Raw genomic sequence first — 16,885 nt, forward strand, 5'->3', positions numbered from 1 at the left:
TAGGCAGACCCTGTAGTATACGGCCAGCTTCACACTTGCGAGTTTTACGGACGTAAGAGCGCAGAAACTACGTCGGTAAAACTCGCAAAACATACAGCACAATTATTCTCTATGCCCCTGCTCCTATCTGCCGTATTAAACTGATCAGTATTATACGGCTTTCTACGGCCGTAGAAAATCGCAGCATGCTGCGTTTGTCACCGTATTGCGCAAATAAAACGTCAATGAAAGTCTATGGAAGCCCCAAAAATACGGATCACACACGGACCAGCAGTGTGACTTGCGAGAACTACACAGCGGTGTTAGCGAGAAAAGCCGGCAATTCAGTGCGGTGTACAGTAAAATCACACTGACAGCTTCCAGTAGAATAGGTAGAATAAATGTGTACACATAGAATAGGTATATATATATATATATATATATATATATATATATATGTCAGTGAGACACATATATATATATTAATATTTCTTCCAGCGCTAGACAGCTTTAAAGCCGGTAATTAAATTACCGGCTTTTGCTTTCTCCTTCCTAAAACCCGACATGATATGAGACCTGGTTTACATACAGTAAACCATCTCATATCCCCATTTTTTTGCATATTCCACACTACTAATGTTAGTAGTGTGTCTATGCAAAATTTGGCCGTTCTAGCTAGTAAATTAAGGGGTTAAATGGCGGAAAAAATTGGCGTGGGCTCCCGCGCAATTTTCTCCGCCAGAGTAGTAAAGCCAGTGACTGAGGGCAGATATTAATAGCCTGGAGAGGGTCTATGGTTATTGGCCCCCCCTGGCTAAAAACATCTGCCCCCAGCCACCCCAGAAAAGGCACATCTGGAACCTAAACCTGTGTTTTTGATGCAGCTTCATTCCTGCCAAGAACATCAGGTTTTGCTGCAGAAACAAAAACAGCAAAAACGCCCTGTGTGAACTTACCCTAAGACAGCACACCATAGGCAGACCCTGTAGTATAAGGCAGCACCCACCCACAGGCAGACTTCGCAGTATAAGGCAGCACCCCTACAGGTAGACTGTAGTATAAGGCAGCACCCCCCACAGGCAGACTGTATGATAAGGCAGCACCCCCATAGGTAGATTCTGTCATATAAGGCAGTACCCCCACAGGCAGACACTATAGTATAAGGCAGCACCCCCCCCCCCACAGGCAGACTCTGTAGTATAAACCAGCACCCCCCCCACAGGCAGACTCTGCAGTATAAGGCAGCACCCCCACAGGCAGACCCTGCAGTATAAGGCAGCACTCCCCACAGGCAGACACTGTAGTATAAGGCAGCAACCTCCCCACAGGCAGATTCTGTAGTATAAGGCAGCCCCCCAATGGCAGACCCTGTAGTATAATGCAGCCCCCCCCAACCCACAGGCAGATTCTGTAGTATAAGGCAGCACACCCCCCCCCCACAGGCAGACCCTGTAGTATAAGGCAGCACCACCCACAGGCAGACACTGCAGTATAAGGCAGCATGCCCCCCACAGGCAGATTCTGTAGTATAAGGCAGCCCCCCAAAGGCAGACTCTGTAGTTTAAGGCAGCACCTCCCTCACAAGCAGACCCTGTAGTGTAAGGCAGCACCCCCCACCCACAGGCAGACTCTGTAGTATAAGGCAGCACCCACCACAGGTAGACTCTGTAGTATAAGGCAGTGCTGCTCCCATCCTGCGCCTCATTCTGTCATGTGCAGTAAAAAGTTACTGGCTTGCTGCGCTGATGTATTTTATTTATAGAGACCCTGTAGTAAAAGGCAGCACCCCATAGGCAGAACCTGTAGTATAAGACAGCACCCCATAGCCAGACTCTGTAGTATAAGACAGCACCCCATAGGCAGACCCTGTAGTATAAGGCAGCTGTTGTGATAAGGTAATTCAGTACCACAATGGACATAGAAGTCAGAGCACATACAGTGACCTGACAATAACCCAAAAACATAGAACGAGCTCTAAGACGTGGGAACTCTGCTGACCGCAATCCCTAATCCTCTCCAACCACACTGGAGGCAGCCGTGGATTGCACCTAACGCTCCCTATGCAACTCGGCACAGCCTGAGAAACTAGCTAGCCTGAAGATAGAAAATAAGCCTACCTTGCCTCAGAGAAATACCCCAAAGGAAAAGGCAGCCCCCACATATAATGACTGTGAGTTAAGATGAAAAGACAAACGTAGAGATGAAATAGATTTAGCAAAGTGAGGCCCGACTTTCTGAACAGAGCGAGGATAGGAAAGGTAACTTTGCGGTCAACACAAAACCCTACAAAAAACCACGCAAAGGGGGCAAAAAGACCCTCCGTACCGAACTAACGGCACGGAGGTACACCCTCTGCGTCCCAGAGCTTCCAGCAAGCAAGAAAAAAACAAATAAGCAAGCTGGACAGAAAAAACAGCAAAAATAGCAAAAGCAGAACTTAGCTATGCAGAGCAGCAGGCCACAGGAACGATCCAGGAGGAAACAGGTCCAATACTAGAACATTGACTGGAGGCCAGGATCAAAGCACTAGGTGGAGTTAAATAGAGCAGCACCTAACGACTTCACCACATCACCTGAGGAAGGAAACTCAGAAGCCGCAGTACCACTCTCCTCCAGCAACGGAAGCTCACAGAGAGAATCAGCCGAAGTACCAATTGTGACCACAGGAGGGAGCTCTGCCACAGAATTCACAACAGTACCCCCCCTTGAGGAGGGGTCACCGAACCCTCACCAGAGCCCCCAGGACGACCAGGATGAGCCATATCAAAGGCACGAACAAGATCGGGAGCATGGACATCAGAGGCAAAGACCCAGGAATTATCTTCCTGAGCATAACCCTTCCACTTAACCAGATACTGGAGTTTCCGTCTTGAAACACGAGAATCCAAAATCTTCTCCACAATATACTCCAACTCCCCCTCCACCAAAACCGGGGCAGGAGGATCAACAGATGGAACCATAGGTGCCACGTATCTCCGCAACAATGACCTATGGAATACGTTATGTATGTAAAAAGAATCTGGAAGGGTCAGACGAAAAGACACAGGATTAAGAACCTCAGAAATCCTATACGAACCAATGAAACAAGATTTAAACTTAGGAGAGGAAACCTTAATAGGAATATGACGAGAAGATAACCAAACCAAATCCCCAACACGAAGTCGGGGACCCACACAGCGTCTGCGATTAGCGAAACGTTGAGCCTTCTCCTGGGACAAGGTCAAATTGTCCACTACATGAGTCCAAATCTGCTGCAACCTGTCCACCACAGTATCCACACCAGGACAGTCCGAAGACTCAACCTGCCCTGAAGAGAAACGAGGATGGAACCCAGAGTTGCAGAAAAACGGCGAAACCAAGGTAGCCGAGCTGGCCCGATTATTAAGGGCGAACTCAGCCAAAGGCAAAAAGGACACCCAGTCATCCTGATCAGCAGAAACAAAGCATCTCAGATATGTTTCCAAGGTCTGATTGGTTCGTTCGGTCTGGCCATTAGTCTGAGGATGGAAAGCCGAGGAAAAAGACAAGTCAATGCCCATCCTAGCACAAAAGGCTCGCCAAAACCTCGAAACAAACTGGGAACCTCTGTCAGAAACGATATTCTCTGGAATGCCATGTAAGCGAACCACATGCTGGAAGAACAATGGCACCAAATCAGAGGAGGAAGGTAATTTAGACAAGGGTACCAAATGGACCATCTTAGAGAAGCGATCACAGACCACCCAAATGACTGACATCTTTTGAGAGACGGGAAGATCTGAAATAAAATCCATAGAGATATGTGTCCAAGGCCTCTTCGGGACCGGCAAGGGCAAAAGCAACCCACTGGCACGAGAACAGCAGGGCTTAGCCCGAGCACAAATCCCACAGGACTGCACAAAAGAACGCACATCCCGCGACAGAGATGGCCACCAAAAGGATCTAGCCACTAACTCTCTGGTACCAAAGATTCCAGGATGACCAGCCAACACCGAACAATGAACCTCAGAGATAACTTTATTCGTCAACCTATCAGGGACAAACAGTTTCTCCGCTGGGCAACGATCAGGTTTATTAGCCTGAAATTTTTGCAGCACCCGCCGCAAATCAGGGGAGATAGCAGACACAATTACTCCCTCTTTGAGAATACCCGCCGGCTCAGATAAACTCGGAGAGTCGGGCACAAAACTCCTAGACAGAGCGTTCGCCTTCACATTTTTAGAGCCCGGAAGGTACGAAATCACAAAGTCAAAACGGGCAAAAAACAGCGACCAACGAGCCTGTCTAGGATTCAACCGCTTGGCAGACTCAAGATAAGTCAAGTTCTTATGATCAGTCAAGACCACCACGCGATGCTTAGCTCCTTCAAGCCAATGACGCCACTCCTCGAATGCCCACTTCATGGCCAGCAACTCTCGATTGCCAACATCATAATTTCGCTCAGCAGGCGAAAACTTCCTGGAAAAGAAGGCGCATGGTTTCATCACCGAGCAATCAGAACTTCTCTGCGACAAAACAGCCCCTGCTCCAATCTCAGAAGCATCAACCTCGACCTGGAATGGAAGCGAAACATCTGGTTGACACAACACAGGGGCAGAAGAAAAACGACGCTTCAACTCTTGAAAAGCTTCCACAGCAGCAGAAGACCAATTGACCACATCAGCACCCTTCTTGGTCAAATCGGTCAATGGTTTAGCAATACTAGAAAAATTGCAGATGAAGCGACGATAAAAATTAGCAAAGCCCAGGAACTTTTGCAGACTTTTCAGAGATGTCAGCTGAGTCCATTCATGGATGGCTTGGACCTTAACAGGGTCCATCTCGATAGTAGAAGGTGAAAAGATGAACCCCAAAAATGAAACCTTCTGAACACCAAAGAGACACTTTGATCCCTTCACAAACAAAGAATTAGCACGCAGGACCTGAAACACCGTTCTGACCTGCTTCACATGAGACTCCCAATCATCCGAGAAGATCTAAATGTCATCCAAGTACACAATCAGGAATTTATCCAGGTACTCTCGGAAGATGTCATGCATAAAGGACTGAAACACTGATGGAGCATTGGCAAGTCCGAATGGCATTACTAGACTCTCAAAATGGCCCTCGGGCGTATTAAATGCAGTTTTCCATTCATCGCCTCGCTTAATACGCACAAGATTATACGCACCACGAAGATCTATCTTGGTGAACCAACTAGCCCCCTTAATCCGCGCAAACAAATCAGATAACAACGGCAAGGGGTACTGAAATTTAACCGTGATCTTATTTAGAAGGCGGTAATCTATACAAGGTCTCAGCGAACCATCCTTCTTGGCCACAAAAAAGAACCCTGCTCCTAATGGCGACGATGACGGGCGAATATGCCCCTTCTCCAAGGACTCCTTCACATAACTCCGCATAGCGGCGTGCTCAGGCACAGATAAATTAAACAGTCGACCTTTTGGGAATTTACTACCAGGAATCAAATCAATAGCACAATCACAATCCCTATGCGGAGGTAGGGTATCGGACTTGGGCTCATCAAATACATCCCGGTAATCAGACAAGAACTCTGGAACCTCAGAAGGGGTGGATGACGAAATAGACAGAAATGGGACATCACCATGTACCCCCTGACAACCCCAGCTGGACACAGACATGGATTTTCAATCCAATACTGGATTATGGACTTGCAGCCATGACAACCCCAACACGACCACATCATGCAGATTATGCAACACCAGAAAGCGAATAACCTCCTGATGTGCAGGAGCCATGCACATGGTCAGCTGGGTCCAGTACTGAGGCTTATTCTTGGCCAAAGGCGTAGCATCAATTCCTCTCAATGGAATAGGACACTGCAAGGGCTTTAAGAAAAACCCACAACGCCTAGCATACTCCAAGTCCATCAAATTCAGGGCAGCGCCTGAATCCACAAATGCCATGACAGAATAAGATGACAAAGAGCAGATCAAGGTAACGGACAAAATAAATTTTGACTGTACCATACCAATGGTGGCAGACCTAGCGAACCGCCTAGTGCGCTTAGGACAATCAGAGATAGCATGAGTGGAATCACCACAGTAGAAACACAGCCCATTCAGACGTCTGTGTTCTTGCCGTTCAACTCTGGTCAAAGTCCTATCGCACTGCATAGGCTCAGGTTTATGCTCAGATAATACCGCCAAATGGTGCACAGATTTACGCTCACGCAAGCGTCGACCGATCTGAATGGCCAAAGACATAGACTCATTCAGACCAGCAGGCATAGGAAATCCCACCATGACATCCTTAAGGGCTTCAGAGAGGCCCTTTCTGAAAATAGCTGCAAGCGCACCTTCATTCCATTGAGTGAGTACGGACCACTTTCTAAATTTCTGACAATATACCTCTATCTCATCCTGACCCTGACACAGAGCCAGCAAATTTTTCTCTGCCTGATCCACTGAATTAGGTTCATCGTACAGCAATCCGAGTGCCAGGAAAAACGCATCGATATTACTTAATGCAGGATCTCCTGACGCAAGAGAAAATGCCCAGTCCTGAGGGTCGCCACGTAAAAAAGAAATAATGATCCTAACTTGTTTTACTGGGTCACCAGAGGAGCGAGGTTTCAAAGCCAGAAATAGTTTACAATTATTTTTGAAACTCAGAAATTTAGTTCTATCTCCAAAAAACAAATCAGGAATAGGAATTCTTGGTTCTAACATAGAATTCTGAACCACAAAGTCTTGAATATTTTGTACTCTTGCCGTGAGCTGATCCACACATGAAGACAGACCTTTAATGTCCATTGCTACACCTGGGTCCTGAACCACCCAAATGTCTAGGGGAAAAAAAAGGCAAAACACAGTGCAGAGAAAAAAAAATGGTCTCAGAACTTCTTTTTTCCCTCTATTGAGAATCATTAGTACTTTGGGCCTCCAGTACTGTTGTGATAAGGTAATTCAGTACCACAATGGACATAGAAGTCAGAGCACATACAGTGACCTGACAATAACCCAAAAACATAGAACGAGCTCTGAGACGTGGGAACTCTGCTGACCGCAATCCCTAATCCTCTCCAACCACACTAGAGGCAGCCGTGGATTGCGCCTAACGCTCCCTATGCAACTCGGCACAGCCTGAGAAACTAGCTAGCCTGAAGATAGAAAATAAGCCTACCTTGCCTCAGAGAAATACCCCAAAGGAAAAGGCAGCCCCCACATATAATGACTGTGAGTTAAGATGAAAAGACAAACGTAGAGATGAAATAGATTTAGCAAAGTGAGGCCCGACTTTCTGAACAGAGCGAGGATAGGAAAGGTAACTTTGCGGTCAACACAAAACCCTACAAAAAACCACGCAAAGGGGGCAAAAAGACCCTCCGTACCGAACTAACGGCACGGAGGTACACCCTCTGCGTCCCAGAGCTTCCAGCAAGCAAGAAAAAAACAAATAAGCAAGCTGGACAGAAAAAAACTGCAAAAATAGCAAAAGCAGAACTTAGCTATGCAGAGCAGCAGGCCACAGGAACGATCCAGGAGGAAACAGGTCCAATACTAGAACATTGACTGGAGGCCAGGATCAAAGCACTAGGTGGAGTTAAATAGAGCAGCACCTAACGACTTCACCACATCACCTGAGGAAGGAAACTCAGAAGCCGCAGTACCACTCTCCTCCACCAACGGAAGCTCACAGAGAGAATCAGCCGAAGTACCACTTGTGACCACAGGAGGGAGCTCTGCCACAGAATTCACAACAGGCAGCACCCTATAGGCAGACCCTGTAGCATAAGGCAGCACCCCCACAAGCAGACTCTGCAATATAAGGCAGCACTCTCACACACAGGCATACTCTGTAGGATAAGGCAGCACCCCCCCCACAGGCAGACTCTAGTATAAGGCAGCACCCCCCCCCCCCCCCCACAGACAGACTCTGTAGTATAAGGCAGCACCCCCACAGGCAGACTCTGTAGTATAAGGCAGCACCCTCCCACAGGCAGATTCTGTAGTTTACAGGCAATACACCAGATTGAGACCCAACTTGGAGTCTCCACATTTCAAAAAATTGTAACACCAGCAGCAGTAGCAACAGCAGGCACAGAAACCATAACAAAGATGTCACAGACTGAAATAACGCAAGATCAATGCATCACACTAAAAACGACACAATCGCCTAGTCTGCAAAAGTCATTGGAGATCCATGACTTGTTCATCTTGATGAATTTTAGGTGGCCTACACTTTCAGGGGACAGCCGGATGCAATAATCTATCAGGACACCACCAGCAGCAGCGCTGAAGACACGTTCTGAGAGAACGCTGGCTGCCGAGCATGACAAAACCTTCAAGGCGGGACTGGCGAGCTCAGGTCACTCATCCATTTTTGAAGACCAAATACAAAAGGCTCCAAATTCTCCCTGACGGTATTGATATTGAGCTTGAGATTCTCCTGCACCATTCTCCCCAGTTGTTCACAACGTGTCAGACTTGTACTCTGTTTTGCTGGTGCACAGGCTGGTCTAAAAAATGTGTGAAACGCCTCACAGAAATTGCTTATGCCACTTACACTGCTGCTGTTAATGTTCATGCATTGACAAATCAACATTACCGGAGTTGAAAGTCTATAACTGCGATGTACACTGCACTGATGCAACTGTGCTTTCCGCAGCAGCGCATCCAGGCTAGAATAGTGGTGGAGAAATTGCTGTACCACCAGGTTAAGGACGTGAGCCATGGAGACAGACATTGCTCAAACTTGGCCTGTATAGCTGTCCACAACTCTTCAACTGTGTGACTGCAGTCTCCAAGGCATATTAATTTAAACACTGCCTGACTACCCAGTACAGAGGTGGGGGGATTATATCTGCACTGTTGGAACGTGTGTCTCATTAAGTGAGGGATTGAGGGTGCTGGTGAAGCTCCTAGAGGAGGTGAAGGAGCCAGAAGCAGTGGAGGAAGTGTTAGATACAGAGGTTTTTCTGAAAAAAACCTTTGGGGATTCCAGTACTTGTGGAGCAGCTGCTTTCACGCCTTCCCCCACAGCCATCAGAGTCACACAGTGCCCAGTCACCGAGATAGAAAGGCCCTGCCCATGTTTGCTCGTCCAGGTGTCAGTGGTGAAATGCACCCTGGCAGACATAAATTTTTTCAGGGAAAGGATGATGTTGTCTGCGACATGCTGGTGTAGTTCAGGCACGGCTTTCTTAAAGAAGTAATGGCATCTCGCAACTGACACTGGGGGACTGCGAGAGCCATCGGCTTTTGTAATCAGTCTGTATCCACCAGGAGGTAAGGTAGCATTTCCGTGGTCAACAGATTGGAGATGGTGGAGTTCAAGCTCTTAGCTTTGGCATGTGTAGGAGGAAACATTCTTTTACATGACCACAACTGCGAGACCGAAGGGCTGGCTGCTTTGCTGAAAGAGTATGTAGTAGTGTAAACATGACAAACTGCTGGACTGTGAGGTTCAGGTAGAGATGTTATGGTGGAATGAGAAAGATGTGGTGTGCTCAGTGAAATAAAAACAGCAGACATCTCCACTTCCATAACAGCTGACAGGCTCTCACTCAAACAGATTGTATGGCGTAAACAAGTGGTGGTACTGCAGCCAGAGACCTGTGTGAGAACATTTGCCACGGTGATGGAGAAGGAAGTAGCAGCAGATGTGGTTGATGGGATGTCCGGTGATTGGCAAGGCCCGCTAGTCCGCATTTTAGCACAGTGAGATTCCCAGGCTAAGGCCGGTTGATCTCACATGTGTCATTTCATACATGTAGTAGTCAAATTATTGGAATTTTTGCCTCTACTTTTTTGCAAAGCTGGGAGATAGAGTAAGTTGGGTCATCCTTTGTGGTGTCAGAAAGGAACTGGAGACTCACGACAGCTGCTGGCCACAGTCATTGTTGTGGCTAAGGATGTAGTGCTTGTCGTGGTTGCATCACTCCGTGTCTGTTCGGCAAGCCACAATGTAACCTCCTCATCTTCATCCTCCACCTCCTCTACTGAGCTACTCAGCTGCATGCCTCTGGGTTCACACCAAACGGGATCTACAACCTGATCGTCACCCTGTCAGTATTTATTTTCTGAGATAGTGTGCCTGTATAACAATATTAGGCCAAATGATTTTGATTAGGAAATGGGGTCTCCTGCCTGCACCCCAAAATTAGCTTTAATGATTTTTATTAGGAAATGGGGCCTCCTGCCTGCACCCCAACATTGGCCCTAGCGATTTTGATTAGAAAATGGTGCCTGGTGCCTGCACACCAATATTAGCCTTAACAATTTTGATTAGGAAAGGGGCCTCTTGCCTGCAACCCAATATTATCCCAAACAATTTTGATTAGCTAATGTTGCAGTCAAAATCAAGAAGCCCTTGTGTCTTGACATTGTGGATGGTTTCAGTGCCCTGATTGGCTGCCAGAATGTACATGCATTAAGCCAAGTTTAAATTTTTTTTTAAAATACAGTCCATCACTCGTCTGACTTATTCACACCCCCTCCCCTCAAAAAAACAAGTCTCCCTGCTCATCATACAGCACCACTATCCTAACCAAAGTCCTAACAAAGCGTTAGTGGAAATGTGATCATTTATCGAACTGTGCCTGAATTTTGCCGACTTTGAGGAAAAATGCTCGGGAATCTGAACACGAATCCAAATGAGCTACATTTGTGCCGAATATGAGATTGGCGAACGTTTTAAGAACAAATTCACTTATCTCTGTTAATGAATTAGGCACATCAAATTTTATTTAGACTTGCATGCAAAATGTCAATTTTAATGAATAGGGTACATAGAATTTTATTGGACAGTGTGCTCCATGAGTTATGTTGTGCACATACTGTAGATAACCCACTAACTAAAAATACAGCCATCTGAACTATGGCTTAAAGACAGCCTGTCACAAGGATTTTACATCTTAAGCTAATAGCATGTACAGTCTGTATAGGCACTTTCATGCTGATTAAATCAATACCTTGATTTTAGAAATCAGTTTTGCAATTTCTGAGAATTTCAGTACAGAAATCATATGCAAATTAGGAGGCAAGTGAATCTGAATGGGACATTGCACTTGCAGCTCTCCTACCATTACTCCCTATTTCCCACCTGCTGCCTCCTACCTGTGTCTGGGTAACAGGTCACTTCTGGTTCAATTACCTGCCTTCCTCGACCTATCAATCAGACACAGAAGGCAGAATGGGGATAGGAAGAGATGGCAGGAAAGTTGCATGTTCAATGTCTCAACTGGAAGCACATGCAGCTCATTTGCATATTATTTCAATATTGGATTTCTCAGAAGCTACAAGACTGTTTTTTACTTTCAGGATATAGATTTAATTAGAAACAAAGCACTTGTACATATATGCTATTAGCTCTAGGTGAAAAATCCTCATGACAGGTTCCCATTAATGCGCAAAAGTAGTAATACATGAAAAAAGTACACCTATATTGCATCTCCATATTGATAATGACAGAAAGAACTAAGGTGACTTGCTAATTTTATCACAGTGAAAGGCGTAAACTGACAACTGAAAAAAAAATATAATGATACAATGAATTTGCTGTTGGGTCTATTTTTCCTTCTCTTCCCTCAAAAAAGAAAAACAGAATTAGAATTAAATAAAAGTTAATCAATAAGTTACGTCTATCTCAGAATCTGTACCTGAAATCTATAACTTCAAAAAATGTGGGGCTCTCTTAATGCAGCTTTGCAAAAACTACAACATTTCTGAGGTCCTTACTCCTTAGTGCTAAAATGATCTCCGGTATCAAAAGAAAATTGTTTATTTCATTCGTACTTTATCTTCCCTGTCCTCCTAAGGGTCCATAACCAACAACTCCTAATTATCACATCCACAACTGTAAACTGCATCATGCTTCACATATGCACCAGAGCGGATCAGAGAACCTCACCATTCCTCCAGCATACAGTTCACAAGCCACAGATATTCACACTCCGTTACCTGTCTGCCTTTATTCCTTGTCATTTCTTTCGGTTGGAACGCCACAGCAAAGGTTAGTGGTTGCTTCATTGTGAATGAATGCTGCCATGTGTATAAATTATAATATTTACACCATTATTATAACATTAGACAAATGATTTCATTAACTTTGAAAGTGTGCCATTTTAAACAGATGCAAATCGTAAAAATTCTCGATTTCTCAAACATAGCATGGATTCTTTTTACACAGTAACTAAACTTTGCACTTGTTTTTAATTTCACTTTAACCTTAGCAAACGCCGATACGCCTTTTAATGGCAGCAGGTTCGGGGCTTTATTCCGCAGCACTGCATTTTAACAGCGCTGAGAAATAAATGTATAGCACCCCCCAGCGTTGGAAAATTTCCAGGGTCTCGGCTTCCGGGGGTAGCTGAGACCCAGGAGAATGTGATTCGGGTCGGTTTTTACCATCCCCAGTCAAGTAATCGCCATTATTCACCAATTTTCGAACCACCCCAGAACCTCATCCATCCCCGGGCCCTCCTGCTCTGTCCCACGGCCCTCCGCATCATCTTCACGGAAGAAAAATGATGGGCGGTACCTGGCAACAATAGGAGATTTTTCCTATTGGTTCAATTTAAGCACTGTGATAAACTCTATCACAGTGATCAAAATAAAAAAAAATAGTAAATCAAAGCCCCCTTTGTCACCCCCTTAGTTAGATAAAAATAATAAAATTAAAAGATTGAAATTTTTTCTATTATTTGCAGTTAGGGTAAGGATTCGGTTTGGGCTAGGTTTAGAGTTAGGGTTAGGTTTGGGTTGGGGTTAGAGCTATGGCTAGGGTTGTGTTAAGGTTATGGTTGGGGTTAGGGTTGGGGTTAGTGTGGTGTTGGGGTTAGGGTTGTGGTTATGGTTAGAGTTGAAATTAGGGTTAGGGGTAGGGTTAGGGCTGTGTTAGGGTTGGATTTAGAATTGGGGGTTTCTACTGTTTAGGAACATCAGGGGCTCTCTAACCGCGACATGGTGCCAGCCATTGATTCCAGACAAATCAAATGGTGCTCCCTCCCTTCTGACCCTTACCATGTGCCCAAACAGTGGCTTTCCCGCACATACAGGGTATCGGTATACTCAGGAGAAATAGCACAACAAATTTTGTGATCCATTTTCTCCTGATACCCTTTTGAAAATAAAAAGTTTGGTTCTAAAGTAAATTTTTTTGTGAAAAAGTTAAATGTTATTTTATTTCCTTCCACATTGCTTTAGTTCTCGTGAAGCACCTGAAGGGTTAATAAACTTCTTGAATGTGGTTTTGCGCACCTTGAGGGGTGCAGTTTTTAGAATGGTGTCACTTTTGGCTATTTTCTGGCATATTGACCCCTAAAATTCACTTCAAATGTGATGTGGTCCCTAAAAAAATGATTTTGCAAATTTTGTTGGAAAAATTAGAAATCGCTGGTCAACTTTTAACCCTTATAACATCCTAACAAAAAAAAATTGTTTCCAAAATTGCGCTAATATATAGTTGACATGTGGGAAATGTTGTTTAACTATTTTATGTGACACAACTCACTGATTTAAACGGCACAAAAATTAAAAGTTTGAAAATTGCTTGCAAAATGTTCCAATTTTTTTCCAAATGCTTTTTTTTGTAAATAAACACAAGTCATATCGATGAAATTTTACCACTAACATGAAGTACAACAATTCATGAAAAAGAACCATCTTGGAATCATTGGAATCCGTTGAAGCGTTCCAGAGCTATAACCTTATAAAGTGACAGTGGTGAGAATCATAAAAATTGTCTTGGTCACTAAGGGGGTTAAAGGGAATCTGTCAGTAGGATAAGCCCTCCCAAGCCGTCTATTGTATATGGGCATGCAGGTTATAGGGAGCTGAATAAACTAATACCTTAAAGGCATTGTCCACCTTAGAGGACAATTTGCTTTCTTATTTAAATGCATGCAATTGAGGCCAAAAATCATTTTTTGCAGTTGGTTTCAATAAAAAGATTGCACCATTTGCCTGGTGTAGCCTTCTGTATAACATGGTCTATTGCTGGCTGCAGAATGAGTGACCTGGGTTGGCTACATTATCTTTATTTCACCAGATGTGTTAAGGACATGACTTTATGGCACTTACTATTATGTAGATATGATCGGTCCTGCTCCTGCTCTTGTTAGTGCCGTTTCCTCACAGACTGCACAGCTCTCCTGTCCATACAATGGCCGCTGGTGGAGAAACATATGACCAGAACTGTCCATCAGCTCCTCCAATAGAAAAGAAGCTTTCTACTGGGAGCTTTACATTTGGACTAGACATATGGATAAATTTGGTCACGTGCTCTTCCACCATCAGCCATTGTTTGGACAGCAGAACTGGTCAGAGTGTGAGGAATTCAGCACTAACAAGAGCAGGAAGGGAACCTGAAATAATCTGTAGGAGAGATCAGCGCAATAGGATCTTATCCGATGGACACATTCTATTCAATTCAAATCACACTAACATGATAGATCTATTGGTAAGGCATATAGATCTCAATGAGGATTCCAGATGCAGCAGATTCACGGGTCCGCAAGAGACCGTATCAGATATGACAAGATAGAGGATTTTGTGGATGTATTCCACGTTACCGATGATCGGCAGAGCGGACAACATCCACAAAATCCTCTATCTTGTCAGGAACAGACCCTGTCATATTTACATAATAGTAAGTGCCACAAAATCCTGGTTTGGGCTTACAGACACTGAAGTAAAATTCTTACCACATACTGAACGTGTGAATATGGCGTGAACAACAATTGCATGCAAGTAATAAAAAAAATTGGACAAACCCTTTAATATCTGCGATTCGATGTGTTATTCCAGAGAAATTCACATTTTTCTTATTATACAGCTCTGCCAAAAATTTTGAGACCATGGCAAAATTTTCATTTTGTCTGATTTTTCTCTTTATAGATATATTTTTGAGTAAAATGCAAATTGTTGTTTTATTCTGTAAACTACTGACAACATGTCTCCGAAGTTACAAGCAATACATTTTGTGTTTATTTTCTGAAAATGAGAAATGGTCAAAATAACAAAAAAATGCATTGCTTGCAGACCTCAAATAATGCAAAAAAGTTAATAATCATTTAGAAACAACAATACTAATGTTTTAACTCAGGATGAGTTCAGAAATCAATATTCTGTGGAATAACCATGATTTTTAATCACAGCTTTCATGTGTCTTGGCACGCTTTCCACCAGTCTTTCACACTGCTTTTGGGTGACCTTATGCCACTCCTGGTAAAAAAATGTAAGCAGTTCTTCTTTGTTTGAGGGCTTGTGACTATCCATCTTCCTCTTGATTACATTGCAGAGGTTTTCAATAATGGTTCAGGTCTGGAGATTGGGCTGGCCATGACAGGGATTTGATGTGGTGGTCCTTCATCCACACCTTGATTGACCTAGCTGTGTGGCATGGCGCATTGTCCTGCTGGAAAAACGAGTCCTCAGAGTTGGGGAACATTGCCTGAGCAGAAGGAATCAACTGTTTTTCCAGGATAACCTTGTATGCGGCTTGATTCATACGCCCTTCGCAAAAATTAACCTGCCCAATTCCAGCCTTGCTAAAGCTTACCCAGATCATCACCGATCCTCCATCAAATTTCACAGTGAATGCAAGACACTGTGGCTTGTATGACTCTCCAGGTCTCCATCTAACCATAAGACGACCAGATGTTGATCTGGGGATGCTACAGCAAGGCTGGAATTGGGCAGGTTAATTTTGGCGTGGCCTGGTGGCGTGATGTGTCCGCAAACCCCGACGTGCCCCCCAGGAAGAAACATCACGCGAAACGCGCGTCGGGGTTTGCGGACACAGCATGCCACCAGGCTGAGCACGTTAGGAGAAGGCACAGAGCAGGTAATATGTGTGGGGGACGAGGCACACCGCTTACAATGCCATAGTATGTTGCGCAGATTATAAGTATATGTTATGCGGCGGTGATTGCAGCCAAACCCTTAGTAGCACCTGTAGTCGTGTGTCACGATTGCTGACAAGTCAGAATGCCCCACATTGGTGTAATTCAATTAGGAATTTATGCAATATTATGCAGTGGCTGCATTTAGGAGATCATATGCATGACTTGATATATGTGGAATCTGCCACACTCCCAGTTTGCTCTTTTTGCTCCATTAAAATAGTGTCCTGCTCATGCTGACCGCAATTTTGGTTGTTTAACCCCTCTGTGACCTTGGACGTACTATCCCGTCGAGGTGCCCTGGGCCTATCTGACCCTTGACGGGATAGTACGTCCTGCCCTTTAATGCGATACCGCGACTTAAGTCGCGGTGATCGCATTAAAATTCCGACGCCATCTCACCTGGGGGGAGATGGCCTCGGCATCCAGGGCATTGTCGCCGCCCACCCGCCCTCTCGATCGCTGTGATTGGCTGTTCAATTCTGAACAGCCAATCACAGCCATTCTCATTGTTTCAGCCAATCGGAGCGGCTGAAACAATGAGGTCACAGGCTAGGATCGAGTACCGATGTACTCGATCCTAGGTCCGGTGCCTGGCAACGCCAGGCACCGGCAAGAACACCCCGGATTGGCGCGATCGCCGATCGCATCGATCGCGCCAATCGCAGGGCACCGCGCGGTATTACCGCGCTGTGCCCTGCCGGAACCTGCGTGGATCGGTGCTCTAATAGCACCGATCCTAGGATAGGACACAGTGCAGGCCCAGCAGGGCCTGCAGGAGCCGATTGGCGCGATCGATGTCATCGTCGATCGCGCCAATCACAGGGCGCAGCGGCGATCACTCTGTGACCGCTCTGTGCCCTGCAGGTGACCTGGCTGTGACCTGCCTAGGATGGCGCGAACAGATCCGATCCTAGGCAGGTCACAGCCAGGTCACCAGGAAAGCTCTGATTGGTGGGATCGATGTTATGGTCGATCCCACCAATGACAGGTCACAGCAGCAGCATGACCGCTCTGTGACCTGTCTGTGTCACCTGCCTGACCTGTGTATGACCGCTC

At 45.3% G+C, this 16,885-nt stretch overlaps 1 protein-coding gene across 1 annotated transcript in view; it reads right to left on the bottom strand.

The window, feature by feature from the left end:
* The window catches only part of LOC138674562 (uncharacterized), an 87,904-nt gene that overhangs the window by 37,450 nt on the left and 33,569 nt on the right, over positions 1-16,885 (bottom strand). Inside the window, exon 4 of the mRNA XM_069762384.1 lies at positions 11,883-11,963. Within this exon, the coding sequence (XP_069618485.1) occupies positions 11,893-11,963 (71 nt within the window). The 3' untranslated portion in view covers positions 11,883-11,892. The remainder of the gene's footprint in view (positions 1-11,882; positions 11,964-16,885) is intronic.

Source organism: Ranitomeya imitator, chromosome 4 (assembly GCF_032444005.1).
Source record: "Ranitomeya imitator isolate aRanImi1 chromosome 4, aRanImi1.pri, whole genome shotgun sequence".
Classification (NCBI taxonomy): Eukaryota; Metazoa; Chordata; class Amphibia; order Anura; family Dendrobatidae; genus Ranitomeya; species Ranitomeya imitator.